At 45.3% G+C, this 19,743-nt stretch overlaps 1 protein-coding gene across 4 annotated transcripts; it reads right to left on the reverse strand.

Moving 5' to 3' along the window:
• Positions 1-1,727: 1,727 nt before the first annotated feature.
• Positions 1,728-19,568, reverse strand: slc16a4 (solute carrier family 16 member 4). 4 transcript variants are annotated; one of them, XM_057041734.1, is made up of 12 exons: positions 19,277-19,568; positions 19,014-19,075; positions 16,947-17,079; positions 16,338-16,435; positions 10,606-10,733; positions 10,345-10,477; positions 10,111-10,254; positions 9,879-10,040; positions 9,091-9,726; positions 6,038-6,249; positions 5,150-5,243; positions 1,728-4,355 (listed from the first exon to the last, which is right to left on the reverse strand). In XM_057041734.1, the coding sequence occupies exons 5-12, from the start codon at positions 10,720-10,722 to the stop codon at positions 4,150-4,152; spliced, it is 1,704 nt and encodes a 567-aa protein (XP_056897714.1). In that variant the 5' UTR covers positions 10,723-10,733; positions 16,338-16,435; positions 16,947-17,079; positions 19,014-19,075; positions 19,277-19,568; the 3' UTR covers positions 1,728-4,149. The 4 variants fall into 4 exon arrangements, with proteins under 4 accessions (XP_056897714.1, XP_056897715.1, XP_056897713.1 ...); XM_057041735.1 differs by lacking the exon at positions 16,338-16,435 and having other exon boundaries at positions 19,401-19,567; XM_057041733.1 differs by lacking the exon at positions 16,338-16,435 and having other exon boundaries at positions 19,277-19,567.
• Positions 19,569-19,743: the final 175 nt, after the last annotated feature.

Genomic DNA, 19,743 nt, shown 5'->3' on the forward strand with positions numbered 1-19,743 from the left:
GTCAAAGGGCGGAGCTAACGGCGGCGAGCGCCGCTGACCACACTGCAATTGGAAAAAATTATGGGCGACATCATTCTAAAATGATTGTAACAGACCCACTGGGCTGATTTGTCTCTGCCATTTTTGCCCAGTTGTGATTTGATTTGACTTAAAGATTGTCACAGGGAGGAGGATTGGCTAGGAATATTGTCTGTCCTCCTCCCACTGATCCCTCCCTGCTGCCTGGAGACCAGCTAAGAAGGCTTTTGCCGTGTTGCAGCTGTATTCCTGCATCCTCGAGGTGGAGTTCAAGCACGAACAAGGCAAATTGTTTGCTCTTTTTGACCCCGTTGGAAGGAATCCACACAGCGGACGCCGCCACTCCCATTAAACCATCTAGGAGACTCTGCGTTTTAAGTTTACAGCTGCTTTACACAGGAAAAGAGAGTTTTCCATTTCATCTTGCTATTAATCGTAGCGCTATCACGCGAAAACACACTGTGCACTGTGCTGAGGATTCCCTGAGAGAAACATTGCCATCTTGAGGACCACGGAGCTTTCTGTTGTTGCAACCTGCAGGACGGATCCAGACTCCTGCACACCAGACGACCACCGGACGAATCTGTGCGCCGCCATGGAGACGGACAGGACCGGGGTGAGTAACCAGAGCTGCGGGGCCAGGTCTGTATCGCTGGCTGACGCAGCAGAGGTAAGTGATGGAGGTGTTGACAGCCAGAAAAACAGTCAATGTGGACACAATTTCTGCCTAGATACATTAGTTGTTGCTGATAACAACTTAGTTTGTTGGTCCATCCCAAAAGAAATGTTGCGAAATGGTGAATACATTGCTGTGTACAACATTTCCCTTCTTAAAATTACAACGCCAATGTTGGTTAAGAGAGAATGTTGTAAAGTGAGATGAAGACACAACCTTTGTCCTTTTTAAAATCTCAATGGTGATTATAATCAGTTTTTCTGGTCTGATCTTGGAAAATTCTCTCAAAAGGCATCTGTGTTTTCCATCCTGCCAGAGTTTGGGCCCTCTTTTTATTGTTTCACTAGAACTATCAGAATAAGGAATAAAGGAATAATGTGACATCCTGTATATCAGGCAACAAAGAAATAGAGAAATTAAGCTACCAGTGATTTTAGGAGGTCCATCCCTGCATCCTTCAGTATCCTCCATGTTGCCACGTGTTGCTGGGCACCAGTATCTGGACAGGGATGAGTTCACAATCACCAGCTCGTGACATTGATTTGATGGCTTGATAGAATTCTATGTGAGTTTAATCACAATTTACTCGAAAAACAGGTCTTTAGTCCTGTTTGTCTTCACTTTACTGCCGGTCTAAAACTAAATATAACCCTATAAAAATAACCCTGTCTCTAGTCTCTTAAGTTCTTTTAAAAGATGAGTTGCCATCTACAAGATAAACTCTGGAGAAGAACATCATTCAAACGGGGAAAGAGTAACTCACAATGTCATTTACTGGAGATTGCTGTGCAGTGTAAAATGCTGTGAACAGTTAGCTCCGTTTCTTTCGCAGGGTTTGTCCGGACGAGCGCGTCAGTCGGCCTGCGGACGGCTCCTCGCCCCTTCATCACGCTGCAGCTCATGTGAGTGTCGAACTTTATCTAACGCCACAGCAACAGTGTCCAGGCTTTTACTGTGTTTTTACAGTGTAACAATGTGCAGACAATTCTTCTGTCAAAGGTGACATTTCCAAATAAAGGGCCAGATAAACGTCCACATTCGTGACTGTTTTTATTTGGGGGAGATGTTCTGATTTTTTTATTTACCTGCAGGGTTGTCAGTGTCACATGTGCACAAACTTGAGTCGCATGCGAGTTTATTACACTCTGCACTTTCGCAGGGCTTGACAGATCAACTCGTACTTACACAAAACAGGATTCCTGGAATTAGTTTAGCATATTCTCTAAATCATTTGTGACACCCAAGAGTCAGAGTAGTGAGAAAACACGTGCACCAGTCTGGGCTCTTGTCGGCTGCTTATTAAAAGGATCGTAAAAATGCATTTCCAGATACTTATCAAATATTGTTCCTTAAACATACTTGGATAACTAAGAAAGGAAAAGAAACCCAAATCCTCTTTTAAAGCGCCAGACATTCATAATAGGTTATTATATATTCAGTGGTCCTCAGTCATACTGGTGCAGCATGCAACACGTGAGCCAAAAGAGCTTTTGTGCATGACTGTGGTTATTGAAACAATACAAAGAGCCTTGCTCAGTATTGTGTAAGTGAGCTGAGGGGGAATAACTTGGTTCTAATGGCAATGGCATTCTTCTAGTAGAAGCGCGCCGAGGCCACAAGAGGGCGCTCCGACAGAGCTAAAAAATGACTGGTCACAGCGGCGCGTCCGAATTCTTTACATGTTTCCAAACCTCCTCTTGTTCAAGTTCTCGGTAGGTTTCTAATGCGTCTTTGGCTGACATCAGTGGAAAAGTAGCAGAGATACAAAACGGTATCTTATAAGGCAAACAGGTGAGAACATAAAATCATCTTGCAGTAATAAAAAAGAAAAAATTCATGAAACAATCCACTCCCACATATTAACAAAATAAAAGTTGCGTGGCCGCTAATATAGGCACTGTAGAGGCTTGGCAACCACTTTCTTCCAGTTCCTCACAAAAGATCTGTACTCCCTATCGTCTCTGTAACTCCATTGGTAATGTAGATTCAGAAATTTCATTTTCCAGAAACCAGTTCTATTCACAGTATTTCAAACATTTTGAGAAAACACATTTCACCAAATATTTTCTTCTTACTTAAAAGTGTGACAAAGGTACGCAGATTAAAAACTGTGTTGTGATGCAGCTACCAAAACTGTAAAAATGCCCTAAAATGATTAAAGTTTAAGGACTAAGATTTAGAGGTCATCTGAGGTGTTGCAGTGAAAGGCGCTGAGGTGTGAGTTGAGGTAAGAGATATTAATGCAGTAAATGCAACCATATGTAGTGTTGTGGATGAAAACGTCATCATTTTAGCGTGCAAAATCTGAATAAAGTGACTAAATACAACTAAATGTTGTGAAAACAAAGACATAAAATTATCTTGAGTACTAAAACATAAAAATAAAATGCTCGCAAGCAGTTGCAGCCCTGGACTTTTGATTATATCTGACTTATATACAATGGCATATATGTGTACAAAAGAGGAGAGTTTAACCAATCAAACCTTTCTAATACGATGCAGAGTTCATCAGGCATGTAGTAAATTGGAAAATGCCTTGAAAGGACATAATATAAATACACTGGCCAGTCGCAAAGCTAAAAACAGGCGTAAGAGAGGAAATGCCCTATGCTGCTATGAGGTGATGGGAAAATAACGAATGATTTTTAATCTGTGGCTCCACTCGCGGCCAGTTTTCAGAATGTCCTGAAAGATCGCAAAGGTGTCATTCTCGATATTTGTGTTAGCAAACATTCACGCAGCGCAACGAAAAGGTTGGGAGAGATTCTACGGCCTTAGTCTGTGTGCAGGTAATTAACACCCCAATTATCAAAGGAAAAATAATTCAAAGCAGGAGAGTAACACTTGGAGCAGCGGCTGAAGTCCTGTACCTCACGAGTGCATCAGCAAAAGCAAACGGGTTAGGAGGAGTTTTTTTCCATACTTTTTCTGATAATCTGCAGACACCTCAGAGCAAATTACTTGGAAGACTTCAGCGCCACCGCTGTTCCTGCTTTTAACTATCCGCCAGCTAAAGTTCAGCAGTAATATCATGCAGCATAATCACGACCTGGTTCTGGTAAAGACTTCCGGAGGAATGGGGTGAAAAGCACAGCCCGGCGGTGTTCATGGCTCACGCCGGCGTGCGCGGCTCTCGTCTCCCTGACGTGACATGAAGCGCTGAACTGAAGCCAATTTTGTGTGTGTGTGTGTGTGTGTGTGTGTGTGTGTGCACAAAAAATCATTTCTGGCCTGAAAATAAGTAAAGCTGCTGATCTTAAAACGGGCCAGGTGATGCTCAGCGGAACAAAAACGGTTTCCAGAACAACAATATTTGGCTTTGGTGGGCTTTGTTCCATTAAAGTCACATCTGCGTCGTCGCCGACGGGTCAGAGTCTCTGTCTCTTCAGGCGGTTCCCACGGCAATCATGACCCAACGGTACCGACGTACTGGAGGCCTTTCCCGGGTGTTTTTTCTACACGACGCTGTTCCGGAGGCGGTCGGGGGTGAAGCAGCCTTTGGCCTGGCAGCTGTTTTCCTTCTTGTCTTGACTCAGTTTGTTCCTGGTCTTCCAGCGCTGAGCCAGCGGCTCCATGAACAAGGACAGAGAGGACAGCAGGTAGCAGAGGCCCGCCAGGTAGAAGGAGCAGTCGTAGGTCTGGGTGTAGTCGTACAGGAACCCTGGGAATCACAAGCTTTTAGTCAAGCGGATAGTTTTTGCATGATGTGCTGTACGTCACGCCGACTGAGTGGATCTACTCACAGTTCAGAGAAGTATAGATTTATGTCATATTTGCGTGCAACGGTCGTTTGAGGACAGACCGGAAGCTGCATTCAAGAAAAGGTCTAAAGGAATCATAATACATAATAATAATGCTGCTCTGATAATTCAGTCCAGTTTGGGGATGAATTGATGAGGTTGTAATTCACAATTCAACTCTAGATCCTCCGAGGGGATTGTATGACAGAACCGTGTCAGGGGGTTCAGAGGAACTGGGGCCAGTTATAAGGCTAAAGAGTTCATGTCCAAACATTAGGGGGGGAAAGTCACTCCATATTCAGGTGTCCCTTTGTTGTGGGGAACAAAAAAACACATCACTGATAAGAACCAGATCGGCTGTCAGGTTGTTACCAGTGAAGCTAAGCAAAGAGCACAAGTATGAACACAGCACAAAAACGCGGGGAACTCATCTCGACTTGTTATCGGGACAACCTGCAGCGGTCCCACCCCTCAAAAAAACTTGTTCTCCAAAGTCTACGATGAAAACAGGCACAGAGACGCCACCGGGAACTCAGGAAAACACGGCGAGCTTGTGCAAGGCCAAAAACATCCCTTGACATTGACTTCTTCGGTGAACGTGCACACAAAGGCTTGAATGTGCAGCACACGGGTCTTTTATTGGACACATCTGGAAAGTGGTTTTTACCGACGTGACCGACATTATTATTTTCCTCAAATCCCGTGACTCCCTCACCTGCGAGCGGAGGCCCTGTGAGGCATCCCAGGCCCACGAAAAACATGGAGAACCCCATGGAGTCGTTGACCCTTTCGGGTCCCAGAAGATCGACCTGCGAGAGAACAGCAGAACTTTAGTCTGACAGGTTTGGAAGTGGGGAAACTTCGACTGCTGTTAAATCTTTGTCTTTGTAAATCTTCATAGATAAAAGATAGCCAAGAGTGACTGTCGGAGCAGCGGCCTGGTTCTGTTAGTTTAAGGGTGTTAAAGATGGATCTGACACCAGAGGGTCAATCTGAGTGTTTTACACTGCACATGAAGACAAAACACATCTTTATTAAACAAACTTTTCCCTTCTCGGTGTCGCCTGCTCTATAGGAAATGTGAAATCATGGATATAGTGGTGTCTCGGGTGGTCATGGATCCCTAGCACACCTGAGAGGAACCTCCTCGCATGCCTTTTGAAAGTGGGTCACAAGATAATGGGCTTAGTACTGGCCTTGAGGGTCTTTGTGGCCCGTGTCTGAACTTACCGAGAGTGTGGATATGAAGGTTGTCTCATATATATAATACCAGCTTTGACCTCTGCTTCAAAGGGGAGTGTTTCGCTTTATCTGTTTGTATCTTGCACACAATTCTTTCCAAATGCTTCATCGGGAAGTTGTGCTAAAAGGTGACAGTTCTGCCTGTCATTTCTCAGCATAGTTGTTCTCCGTTGGCAGTCAGCCATCTATATTCCTTTGATTTACATTCTACCTATGTGACTAGGGGCCATTTGCCTCGGGAGTGCAGACGTTAAAGCCGTGACGACGGGCGCAGCCCGAGGAATGTTCGATTACACGAGGCTCAGCGGGTCACTGAAAGTCATCAAACCACAGAGTTATTCTACAGAGGAGGGTTTCTTACTAGAACGGGCAGCAGCAGAGCCATGTAACCACCACAGAAGATGGCAAAAAACACAGCGTACACCATCAGCAGGATGTAGGAAGTGGCCAGCGGGGACAGCAGGTTGACAAGGCCACAGAGGATCAGGTAGGCTTTATGGTAGTGGTATTTGTGGAAGAGGTTCCTGTCTGTCACCCAGCCCGAGATCAGCTGAGCGATGGTTTCTGTGATACCTACAGTAAAAAAGAAAGAATGGCAGGCGTTAAGATTTTAGAGTTAGAAAAGGACCGAACATTTAAATATTTAAGTCAGATGGGGAGCTACATTTAAGGCGGAAGGGTTGAATGTATAATTCAAAATATGCATCAACGATCTACCTGATGATAATCAAACTGCCGAACTTGTTATTTTGGATCTCTTTGAAAATTTCATTAGCATAGTTAAATATCCAATTAGGTCAGTATTACCATGTTTTCAGCTGACATAGTACCGACAACAGACAAAAAGGTGCGTTGCTAGGTGATTCAACACCCCAAAATAAATAATTGAATAAAAAAAAATACATGACAAGATTTCAAATGACACCAGCATTCCCCTTGTTGAAGGAGAGACTGCGGCGGTGTATTGACTGCTGCAGGAATAGCTACCAGCAGACAGTTGCAAGCTATTGATCGGTGGACAAAATGGCTCCATGCAGATCAGTGTTACCAAACCTTTATTTAGCCTCAGCGCCAGGCTGCAGTCCCTCCGACGCAGCCTGGACGGAGACACATTTACTCTAGCGGACGATTCAAGGCGTTACCAGTCCTCAAGCGTGCACATTGGTTTTGATTCTAAATGCTGTGTGCGTGATATTGATGACCAGCCGCAGCTCAAGGCCATGAATGAAGCCTGGTGAATGAAGGACGAGGTGCCTCGTCAGCACACTTCTCTTACGTAACGGAATCTAGATCAGTTCTCCCCTCTGGGTTTTGAGAAAAGGCAGGCAGCTGTGCTCTGTTTGTCTGTCCTCCTCTAGATGGTGTCCCGTCGCGTCGCCTGCCTGCATACAAACGATTTGTGAGTTTGTTTGTGTGTTTTGGCCTCAGCAGGTTAGCTTAGCCCTGCAGCTGCTCTGTCCAAATTCAGCATAATGCAGTTTAAATTTGGCCTCGCCAAGTAGCACCTGGACGTCGGTGCATCAGGAACATGAACTCTATGGCGAGTCTGTGCGGCTGGCAGGTATTAAACGTGTACTTATATCAGGACACTGCTGTGGGTTTCACAAAAGGGACGTTGTCTCCACTTCATTAAAGCGAGATGATAATAAAGGACATGGTGGTTTTCCCAGCTTGTCTAAGTTAGACGTGTCTTTTGTGCCCCGTGTCGCCTCACTGCTCTTCTGAAGAGTATCGGCCACTAAAGAACGAGACTTGGAGGCCCTCCATGTCACAATGCCAAGCGTCTTTTCAGCCGGGCGTTGCTAAGCGACTTCGGCGTTAACTTCAGCGTCGGTGGTTGAAGGTTGACTGTCTGACCCGGACGATAGCAGCCTTCCTCCGCCAGCGAGTCAATGGACCTTTATGACGAGCGCAGGGTTGGAGAAAAAGAAGCAGCGGGACACTGGTGTGGTGGCTTTGGAGCACGGGTGGCACCTTCCTTCTATAGCTCTGCCCTCTTTCTCCCTCGCTGCAGTGCACATGAGCAGAACAAATGTGCCCGAGGCGGAAGAATCCATCTTGACGCTCACTGGCTCTAATCGCTGGCACCAAGCTTACGATTTCCCCGAAAAAAAAGCCACAGAGAGGAATAAAGACGCCTGTAAAACACCACTGAGAATCATTTTTGGTGTCATTCTGGCAAACCCTTCCTCCTCCTGTCTGGGTCAGATTGCATCATTTCCACCACAGTTTTTCTTCTGCAGGTGTTAAATAGAAAATCTCTCTTTATGTCAGATATTTAGCCGTTCGCATCAGAGATTTCAGAGTAAGCAACAAATCTCACACACACACATCGACTACCTGGATGTTTACAACGCCGAAGCATAATCGAACAAAGGTTGTCCAGGCGCACAAAAATGTACACGTGCACGTGGTCGCCGCAAATGTAGAGAAAATATTAAACTGTGTTCTGCTGGTGGATTGGCCTCATCAATGGCATACTGCTGCACTCACACGCTCTGGCCAGTAGACCAAAGTTCAGCTTTTATGTAAGGGCATTCATTACATAAGACTGCAGAGAATGAGCAGCTCACAAATAATTAATGCCGAAAAGTTGACTGAGGACTTCTCTCTCTCTTTTTGCACTGCTTCCTAAGCCCAGTTTTCACAAACGCAGACCTCAAGCGCAGCAGAATCAGCTAAGTAATAATTCAAAGGTGTCCCTATCGGACTCATGTGCTTGTGGATTCTGAAAATTCCTTATTTGGTCTGAAATTTTTAAAAATCCTTGAGGTTGTTTTAATTTGTCTGATGTAGATTTCTTTTAAATAAAAAAAAAATCCATCTTTTGAAGGAATAATCAATAAAGAGTAAAAAGCTGACTTTATTCATGCTTGCTCATATTCTAGCCAGCGTATTTAATGGCACTAAATGAAGAATGAGGTGCGCCCTTAATGCTTGCCTTGCCACCTCTAGTGATACTCTAATAATTGCACTCAGACTTGCAATTCTGATTTCCATTTAGCATTTTTCTAATCTTACATCTTGATGGGTTAGCAAGGAGGGAAGGGTTGAAACCTCTCAGACTTTTAACAGGACAAATCAGTTTCCTGTATGTACACATTTGAAAATTATATTACGTTATCACAAATTTAAGATGGGCGTAATTTGACTTGGCCTCACTTCTTTTGCACTGAAAAAGCAGGAAAAGGTGCCACTTTTGCCACAATATCGCCCATTATGTGGTGATACGTTACGATGATCTAAAAGGACTGTGGTAATAGTCAACCGCCTCTCTAACAAAAACAAAACAACTGGCAGCCACACTCACCCAACAACTGACAAAACGGTTAGATGCAACAAAAGGTGCTTTGCTAACTGAAGACACCTCCCAGAAAACAGCTGACATGTCTTATGACACAACATGAGCCTCACCTGCCACAGAGATGATGAAGGAGGCGTCCATGGCATCGATGTCGAGGTTCCTTGCGCGGGCGGACAGGTGGAAGTAGGGGATGAAGTAGGCTAGCTGACTGAAGACCAGTGACCAGGTGTAGATGCAGAAGAACGGGTCCTTTAGCAGGGAGAAGTCCAGTAATTTAGATTCTGTGGCCATCACCTCACTCTGTGTGCTCGGGTGCGGGGGGCAAACAGCCACGGTTGACCCGTTCATGCCTCCGGAGAGCTCTGCGGAGCCGTCTGTGCGTTTGCACTGACCCACATCCTGTTGAGCCTCACCACCATTTAGGACCAGTTTGCTCAGTTCTGGGTTTAACGACTGGTCCTGGGCTCCCTGAGGACATGGACTCATCTGCTTCTTGGTGTCCTCCTGAGGAGCAGGAGGAGCGGATTGAAAAGGTGTCGATTTTGGGATTCCGTTGGACAAATGAGAGGAGCCGTTCGAGCAGTTCTTGGCGCTGTCCTTCTCTGAGGAGCTCTTTAGGGAAACTGCGGGGCTCTTTTGGATGGGAGCGGTCTTGGAGTTAGAGACTGGCTTCACATTAATGGGGCGCAGAAGCATCCCGGAGGCAACCAGATTCAGCATCAGGCCACCAAAAATCAGCATTGCTCCTGGAGAGGGAGAGGAAAGGAAAATCAGGACATTTACAGGATTTATAGGAATTCCGCAACGTAAAAATATATTTTTAAAAAAACAAAAATGAAATGCTGCAGTGAAATGCAAGACTGTTCGATGTACTTGGCTACAGTTCAGCGATAGCTACCTTGCCAAGCATACTGATCCAGAAGCAGCTGGGTGAACGGTGCGAGGGCAAAGGTCAAACCCATTCCCGAACGTCCGATTGCATACGCCGTTGCCAGCCTCTTTCTGAAGTACAACGCTGTGACCACGGAGAAGGACTGATACAACAGTGCGAAACCCATTCCTACAATGATAAATGGTGGTTATTGTGGTTGTCATGACTGTTGGTGTAACTAGTAAGGAGTTTTAATTACCGACTATCAACCCCATGCTGATGTAGAGGAACGCCACACTGTTGGCAAAAATACTTATGAGGAACCCTCCGCTGACCAGGACCGCCCCGGTGATGGAGGTCACCCGGGTTCCAACCTTGGCGCAGGCTAAGGAGGCGAGGGGCGCTGTAGACCAGAAACAGCAGGTTCTCAGGAACTTATTCATCAGTCCCGTCCACACAGCTGACACCAGAGTAGCATGTTCTCAGCTCAAACCTCCAGAGAGACGCAGGCTGGACATGATGGAGCCGATCCAGCTGATGCTCTCTGCCGAGCCTCCAAACTCATCTTGAAAAGCTACAAAGAAGATCCCGAAGCTCTTCAGCGTTCCCATCACGAGAACATTCACCTGCAGACAGAAAAAACATACAAAGCTTTTCATGCCATAGAATGGCCACATCAGGGAGGAAAATGCAGAATTTGACTAATTTACAACTAATTTCATTATTTGTGTCTGTTGATATGAGACCAACGTACGAGGAAGCAATGCAGCACCACCATCCAGCCCCAACCTCCATCTGGAGGCTCTTCATACTGGATCTCTTTCTCTTTTTCCTTCTTAGTGGTCATGGCATTATTCCTGAACAGATTCATGGCAAGAGAAGCTAAAAGCAAAAAGGACACGAAAAGGTAACGCAGAGTGAACACAGGATTACAAAAAATACCCAAATGCAAAAAAAAGATTTTACAAGAATATTTTGTTCTGAGTAACCGACTCAACAACCGTTTTTATAACATGCAAACCTGGTAACATTTCAACCTCTTTTAACCCTAATTGGCACTTCTAGACTCACTCACTGTCTCAGCTCGGCTGGCATTATAGGACGCAGCGTGTATAATATACAACCATTTAACTGGAATTTCAGTCAGCAGTAACACCAGCCAGCTTTCACATTTACCAACCGGATCACAGAGTTACAGAGTTAACAGGGGTTTTTATTATACATGAAATATACAGAAGGATATGTGTGTGTGTGTGTGTGTGTGTGTGTGTGTGTGTGTGTGTGTGTGTGTTTGTGTTGTGTGTATAATAAGTAAATAAGGCTTTTAGATAAGTTCCTATATGTGCCATCTAACCATTGGTTAAACAAGCAAAGTTTTCTGCTCCTACAGCTTCAGCTTCATCACTGCTGATGGGAAACACCAGAAAGTCTTGATGATGAGCCCATAAAGTAACTGGAACTCTAAGAAATGACCTTTTACTGCAGTAGAACATTCATTCATGGCTTCAGAAAATTCGACAATGCTGCCCTGAGATCCCCCCCAGCGACAGCCTAGTCCGATGTTGCCTGGTGACCGGGATGATCCACACCCCTTTAACAGTGCAGATTACCACCAACGACCACTAACGGCAGGCAGCACTCAGTAAACCAGCACAGTATTTAACTCTGGGATTGCCACCAGTCGATTCAGAAATGAAGACACATCTTAGATCGAAGGTGAAAAACTAAAGGAAGTCCAGTTGAATTTTCTGAAGCCAAGAATTCTCTTCATTCACCATCAGTGAACAGGATGTGCGCAGGCAGTTCGCCAGGCTGAACCCGCGCAAGGCCCCTGGCCCGGACGGCGTGTCTCCTTCCACCCTGAGGCACTGCGCAGAGGAGCTGACTCCTGTCTTCACAGACATCTTCAACTCCTCCCTGGAGTCGTGCCAGGTGCCAGCCTGCCTCAAAACCTCAACCATCGTCCCTGTCCCCAAGAAGCCACGGATCACCGGGCTTAACGACTACAGACCTGTGGCGCTCACCTCTGTAGTCATGAAGTCCTTAGAGCGCCTGATCCTGCCACACCTCAAGTCCATCACCACCCCCCTCCTGGATCCACTGCAGTTCGCCTACAGAGCCAACAGATCTGTGGACGACGCGGTCAACCTGGCCCTTCACTCCATCCTGCAGCATCTGGACTCCCCGGGAACCTACGCGAGGATCCTGTTCGTGGACTTCAGCTCTGCATTCAACACCATCCGCCCCGCTCTGCTACAGGACAAGCTGTCCCAGCTTTGTGTGCCTGCCTCCCTCTGCAGGTGGATCACTCACTTCCTGACGGATCGGAGGCAGTACGTGCGGCTGGGGAAGACTGTCTCGGACTCCGTCACCATCAGCACTGGATCACCCCAGGGCTGAGTACCGGTACTTTCCCCCCTGCTCTTCTCCTTGTACACAAACTGCTGCACCTCAAGCCACCAGTCTGTCAAGCTGATCAAGTTTGTGGATGACACCACCCTCATCGGGCTCATCTCCAACGGCGATGAGACTGCCTACAGGAGGGAGGTGGCTCGACTGGTGTCCTGGTGCGGACACAACAACCTGCAGCTGAATGCTCAGAAGACAGTGGAGATGATTGTGGACTTCAGGAAAGTCACAGCCCCTTTGCCCCCCCTTGCCCTCATGGACTCCCCCATCACCATCGCGGACTCCTTCCGCTTCCTGGGCACCACCATCACCCGGGACCTCAAGTGGGAGCCAACCATTAGCTCCCTCATCAAGAAGGCCCAGCAAAGGATGTTCTTCCTACGGCAGCTGAGGAAGCTCAAACTGCCTCCCAGGATGTTGGCGCAGTTTTATACGGCCATCATCGAGTCCATCCTCACCTCCTCCATCACCGTGTGGTTTGCTGGTGCCACCGCCAGGGACAGACTGAGGCTGCAGCGCGTCGTGCGCGCTGCCGAGAAGGTGATCGGCTGCAGGCTTCCATCCATCCAGGACCTGTATATCTCCAGGACCCGGAGGTGTGCAGGTCGGATCACGGCCGACCCTTCCCACCCTGGTCACGGACTGTTTTCCCCCCTCCCCTCAGGCAGGAGACTACGGTCCATTCGGACCAAAACCTCCCGCTACATGAACAGCTTCTTCCCCTCTGCCATCAGGCTGCTGAACACCAAGTGACTTATCACTTAAGCACCATGTACAGCAGCCAGTCGGACTCACGAACAATACATCACATCCTGCATTGACCTGCACTATTTCTTACCACTTACCTCTTACCACTTACTATTTATGTATATACTGTATATATGTCTTATTTTTATTTTATTTATCTTATTCTAGTGTGGTCTTCTTTATGTTGAATGTCGCAGCGTCTCACCAAGACAAATTCCTAGTTTGTGTAATACTGTGTATTACATGAACAATGGCAATAAATCTGCTTCTGATTCTGATTCTTCTGATTCTTCTGACCTGGATGACTGAGACTATTAATCAAGATTTATTCCTGATATTCTTCTGGGTGGAAGATCTACCTTCCACCCAGAAGAATATCAGGAATGAATCCTGGGTGGAAGGTAGATCAACTGTTGCATCTTCTGCAAACTGTTGTGGTTGTTTCCTGTTACCAGACACCACATTTTAAAGTCGTGTCAGTTATTTACATGCTTATTATGTTCTGTGACACCTATAACTCCAAAATACACGAAATACAGAGACTTTGTCAATTAAAACACAGTAATTGCTGCTTTTCCTGCTGCAGAAATTGACATTTTAGATTAGATTTAACTAGATGATACTGATCATTTACACCTGAAGTGTAACACTGCAAGTGTTAATGAACTGACAAATGTCATCCCACAGACCATAAACACATCCCTACAAACACTAACCAACTGGAGGCTAAAGTTCAACCTTCCTTTAGCTGACTGGAAACAACACTCTTTATTCTTTATTGCTCCACTGTAAATAATTCTAACCCCAATAATGTTGACTCATGAGTTATTTCAACAGTAAATACACAATTAAAATTAAACAGTTTTATAAAATTTGTTGCTGTATTATAATTTACTTAACTTAGCCCAATATTAACACAAACAGTAATGTCCACCTAAATTACAATGGCTCCAATAACATTTAGTCTGAACAGAAGATTTGGCTATTTCCTGAACCAGGAAGGCCATTACCCCTTTGAAACTTATTGAAATGGATCTGACTGTTATCCTGTGTCACATGCAGCTTGAAATGCCTTTTAAAGAATACCTGTGGGGCTCCACAATCCATCTGAACTATTTTGCATTATGAGGTGACCTTGGGATCTGTTTGGGTGTCATTCTGAAACACCTGAATAATCATTAGGTTGTAGATGGATCTCTTCCTTCATCAGCTCTCTGTAATGTGGCCACTGATTCCTGAGTCTTTGTGTCTCTAAATGATTTGGTTCATAACTGACTGAAAGCTTATGGGCTTAAAAAAATAGGTGTTGCCTTTCTGGCATTAGTGATGGAGTTACTCGTGGGTATTGTTGGGCTCCACTGTTCCGGCCTTGATGCTGTCTTCCTGTATTTTATAGTTGCATAGATGACACCATATTGTTCATCTGCATAAAACGCTCAATAATACAGTAGAGCCAAACTCATTCAGTTTCTGTCTTTTTATATGAGCAACGTTGCATTAAACTCCTAAACCAGAACCTGGTCAGGAATGTTTATTACAGCTAGAAGTTATAAAAAAAAACCAAAGGCTTGATGACAAGCTGGTTTTCTTTCCTCTTTTTGACAAATCAAGCGCTCCACCCGGAGGAGTTTATAAATAATCTGGCCAGAACTAAATATTGCACTGATTACAAAATGATTACAAAAGATTTTCGGGTCATGGAATGACAGAACCTGTTTGGGCAGCTAGGGTTACCTTAAACCCAGTAAGGAGACAGCACATTAAACCCCTGTTTATCGCCGCTCCTTTGTAGCCTGCGTCAGTCGGACTTAGACATGCAAAATAAGCCAAGACCAAATCAGGCAGAGAGCACAGAGCGGATTAAAACGGGAATGAATTGGGCCAGTGTACTGCGGGCAAAGTATTTCCCCCCATGTGCTGTTCACAAGTTGTTCTCAGAGTACTCGAGTGTTTGTGAGTGTGAAGCCTGGACACCAAGGAAGTGATGAGGACTGGAGACGAGTGCTTTTTAATGGCATAAACACCGTGTTGCTTGTTCGGCAGCACATTTGTTCACTGGCCAGACAAATTCAGAACCATCTTTAATGTCCTCCAACAATAAATTAGGATTTTAAAAGGTCTTCATATTTGAGGACCCAAAAGGCCAAATTCCAGTTGTTAGACGTTTTATCCTTTGGTGTAAACTACAACTTCAAAAAATAATTATAAATACAGCTGTTGAGCATGTCTGACTTTGCCAGGTATGATTAATAATTAATTCTTTTTTCTTTTTTTTGGGACAGGTGTGGCAGAAAGCATTAAGGGCAAGAAACAGCAAGAGGAGCAACAATACATGTAGGCAAATGCAGATCAGCCAGAACTTGTATTGACGCGCTGTTTCCCACCCCATTTCACGAGAATTGGCCCCCAGATATTAAGCTACAAAGCATAAACTCAACTTCTGAAGACATGGGCCCTCATTGCAAGAGGTCATCCATGATGACGACAACGTCGCCCAGAAATCTGCCTGTTTCTTCTGGTGTCAATTTGAAGTATTCACAAATCTACAGAGTCCGAAAAGATTTGCGATGTTTTGGACTCGCTGCAAGAATATTTCACATACATGGCAGAGAGAGATCAAACCTCTTATTCCTACATGGTTGGGAATAAGAGGTTACAAATGATCTGGATCGTTAGACGACACAACAACGCCACCTCCCTGTATGTAATCTGACATCATCACACATGTGCTGATAACTAAGAACAATCTCCTCTCTAAATGCTCACTGACAGGATCCAATAGGTGGTTCAGAACTTGTTCAGCTACAGTGAGAAGCAGAGTTCCATGAACGCACTGGTGCACCGGCGTAGATGGAATCTGCTGCTCAAACAAAGATGTGTTTGATGTGAAGAACAAGTTCTTGTCATAGTGGACGTGTGGCGATTGCACGCGCATGTTTCTAGTGCAGATTACATTTTAAAATGAGCTGCTCAACCTGCCAATCAAGTCTTTATCACTCCGGAACTTTGGTTTGCTTTTCTGTCTCTCTTTAGCTTCGCAGATTCCACACTGACATTCTTCTTTGCAGAAGATGCGGTCTGACATCATTTCTCTTCAGCTCACAGCTTCATTTGCTCTCCATAGCCAAAATATTCACAATAATCCAGACAATGTGTGACTTTGCCCACTCACGCCCATCCGCCAGTGCACATGTGTGAGAAGGAAAATAGACATGTGCTGAGAGGACGAGTGCAGAAGTCAGCCTCTGCTTTCAGACCCCGACTGTAAATCAGTAAGAGCTCTAACTGCTGACTGTTTCAGTTCTGGGTTGCAAAGAAGGAAAAAAGTACCAGGAAATCTTGAAATGAATCACAGCGAGTCCAGCCAGACTTTAACCTCTCCTCTTCCCTGCTTGTGCTCTGTTAGAATAGCTTCACCCTCCTCCGGTCTGAGGAGTAAGATGAAAGTAAAGCTGGTGAAGAGTGGATTTGTTTGGCCTCTTTACCCGCGTTTACACCCATCACTGTCACACATCACACAACTATTTGGCAAATTGATTTTCTTCTGCAGAGAGAATAGAGTGCAGAGTCATCCTGCAGCCCAGGAACTCCCTCTTGAAACCTCCCACTGGCCACAGGAATAAGCAAAATTTCTGTCCTCCAATGCCCCCCTCACCTGGAGAAGTGGCCTTTGTGCAGACAGAAATTGTCCTCAGTTTCAGAATCGTGTGCCCAACCACTGCGAGGTTGTGTGGTAAAACTGCATTAGATGTGAAGACTTCCATCACTTTATCGTATCAGAAGTCAGAAACCCTCTCAATTAGCCGAGTAAGTCACGGAGTTCACATTTCTCCAACAGGATGTTAAGGTAAGAACAATATGCAAGCAGCATAACAGTTTAGGTCCCAAGTACAGTGAAAACCTCAGAAAAATACCAAAACGGTGATTAATCCCTTATACCTTGTCTGATGATTCAGCAGCGAAGTTCCTGGCTGTGGCGATTACAGACACAGGAGTCCAGTTACTTGAGTGCCATTTTCAAGCTGGTAAAAGATGAGCTGTAACTGCGGCTGCATCGACGCTGGAGTTACACCTGAAGAAAGACGTACATACAGGGAGTGACCACCAGAGCAAATGTGTCATCAATATTGGGGCTCAGGAAAACAGAAGAACACGGGCTGTTGGTGGCATCAGCATAGACTGTCTAATAGCAACAGCGACATTTAAAAACCCCTCACATAACCCTTAACATTAGCCTCCAGTTACCTGTTAGAGCGGATTCATGTTATCATACAAGCGTTATCTGTGTAGCCTATACTCCCTCCGGGCCATGTGGGCCAGTCGATGCATTGATCTATTGGCTATTGTTTCTTTAAGGCCTCCGGTCCGCTCGAAATCTAAAAAATTCAAAATCTGTAAAATTTGACAGGCTAACAGGCTGCTGAAGCCTGTTTCCCCTTTAGGTTGATGTTCTTTGTTCAGCCAGATCTTCTGATGAGCAAAGGTCTATTCTGTCCACAACATGCTATTATAAGAAAATCTCAAGCGTTCCCATGTTGTCTTCAGCGTGTGTCAGGATGGGATTTGGGATCCGTTTGTCTTTGTTCCTGTGGATGTTGGGTGAAAGACCGTTTACTCTCGCTCACTCTGCAAAATAGACCCAGTGTACTGCAGAAACTGTCGCATTTCCTGTGTGCTTTTTCATACCTTATGTTGCTTTACTAAATAAACAAATAAATAAACAAAAATGTAATTCAAGGATGGAAGATTTGCAAATTATAAAATGTTTGAACAGGTGACCTAATAATCAGTGAGAATGATCCACCTTTAACCTTTTACAGGACAATCATACAACGTAACGCTTATTTGCGAAAGTCTTTGTTCTCGTCTCATTTACCATCGGGATGAAGCTTTTGTCCTTTTTTAACGGCTTCTTCACCGGTCAGGTAAAGAGTTACAATTAATCTTTTATCACTATATTACTGGAGTATTAAGTCTTTTTGTTGTTTCATCCTGTCCTGACCTTTTGAACTGCTTCCTAATTGGTGGCTTGAGTGACCTGTAATTATTTGATGTGAGTGATAACTGGAACTTTTTTGCTGATAAAGGTAACTTTTACTCTTTTTTGCTCTGTTGTGTCTACACTGTAAGATGGTCGTAACTGATTGGAGGCAAGGTCACACCCATGGGCGTCACGTCCATGATGATATGGCAGTCTTTGCAAAGCAGTCTGGAAAAAACAGGTTGTGTAAAATCCCAAAAGAATGTTGAACTGTATTTCCTTCAAAACTGTTCTGTCACCACACTCAACAACCCCTACTTTTGAGCTGCACAACCTTTCATTTTTGCAAATTTTGAATTTCAGAATTTGTGCAAGAATCTGGGGGCTTGAATTACCCAAGAGCGTGATACACTCAGAGTTTTGAGCTCAGTGGTTCTTGGGCAAGTCACTGCTCATGACAGCTGGGAGAAAAAGTGGACAAATCTGATTGAAAACAGTTTCTTGACTGCTTCCGCAAGACCCAATGTGAGCATAGGGGGTTTGGTACCTTGCTGGTGCGCTGAAGGTACCTCCTCTTTCTACTAGAAAGCCTGCTTTTTGTCCACACCGGGGCTTGAACCAATGACCCTCAGCTCCTCACCCCAGGCCCCACCCCAGAATGGCAGGTAAAACAACACAGCCCCACCACCGTACTAAGGCCGGCTTGCTATGACGGAGATCGGCTGAAAACACATAGTTCAATGCTCAAAACTGACTGAATAACGGCCTAAATAAATATATAAATTTGACAGGCATTCCTTTAAAATCAGTTCCAGATTGTATGACAGCATCCGATATCTTCAACGATACCCTAACGATATCGAACCTTTTAAGTTGAACAAGCTCACCGTTTTGGAAACACTCCAACTCTTTATAGGTTTTTTGTTTGTTTGTGAAAAAAAAAGAAAAAAAAAGTTGATCCGTGGTAGTGTGGAAATGCGGATGAGATTCCCTGTCAGCGTGAGGAAGGAAGAGTGAAGTCTTACCGTGTGCAGCTCTGCCAGGCTTCTGCTCAGCTCGCAGGGCTGTTGCATCGCCTTCATCAACTCTGAGAGGGGCAGGGAAGACAGACAGCGGAGTTGCACATCAAGTCTGGTCAACTTTTCAAAAGAATGTTAACTGTCGCAACGTGAGAAATTGTTTTAGAAAGAGGTGTCGCCTTCGGCAACAAAATCCCCGCAACGTTGACAAAAATAAGTCTAATTTAAACACAAAGTGTCAGTAGAAAGCAAATAAAAGAAAAATGCACCTGAAGACTCTTTTGCTCCAGTTTTCAGTTTAATTTGACGCGTAAAATTGGAGTTTTCTCGCTCCGGAGAGGCGTGCGCGCCACCTTTGCGGGGCTGAATGGCAGAAAGAGTTTGCTGCGGTACCTTTATCTCCGGTGATAACCGTGCCATCATTTCACCTTTAAACGCGAGTGACTCTGGGCTGCATCTCCCGTTCCAGGCGCAGCATCGCTGTGTGCCCAGAGGAGCCGCAGAGCGCAAAGCGAAGCCTTCACCGGCTGAAGGCGGACACGTGACTCTGTCTCGCTCTCGCAGGCTCACACGCGTACGGACGCGCGCGCACCCACTGCTCTGCGGAGAAAACAGACCTACTGCAGACTTGCACTTGGATCGAGCTCAAGGCAGCGCGCCACCACGAGGCGCAGCGCCGCACCTGCACCTGTCAGACGGTTCAGACGAGGAGTGAGGAGTTGTGAGACACCGCAGG

This window comes from Takifugu flavidus, chromosome 8 (assembly GCF_003711565.1).
Source record: "Takifugu flavidus isolate HTHZ2018 chromosome 8, ASM371156v2, whole genome shotgun sequence".
In the NCBI taxonomy this organism is placed as follows: domain Eukaryota; kingdom Metazoa; phylum Chordata; class Actinopteri; order Tetraodontiformes; family Tetraodontidae; genus Takifugu; species Takifugu flavidus.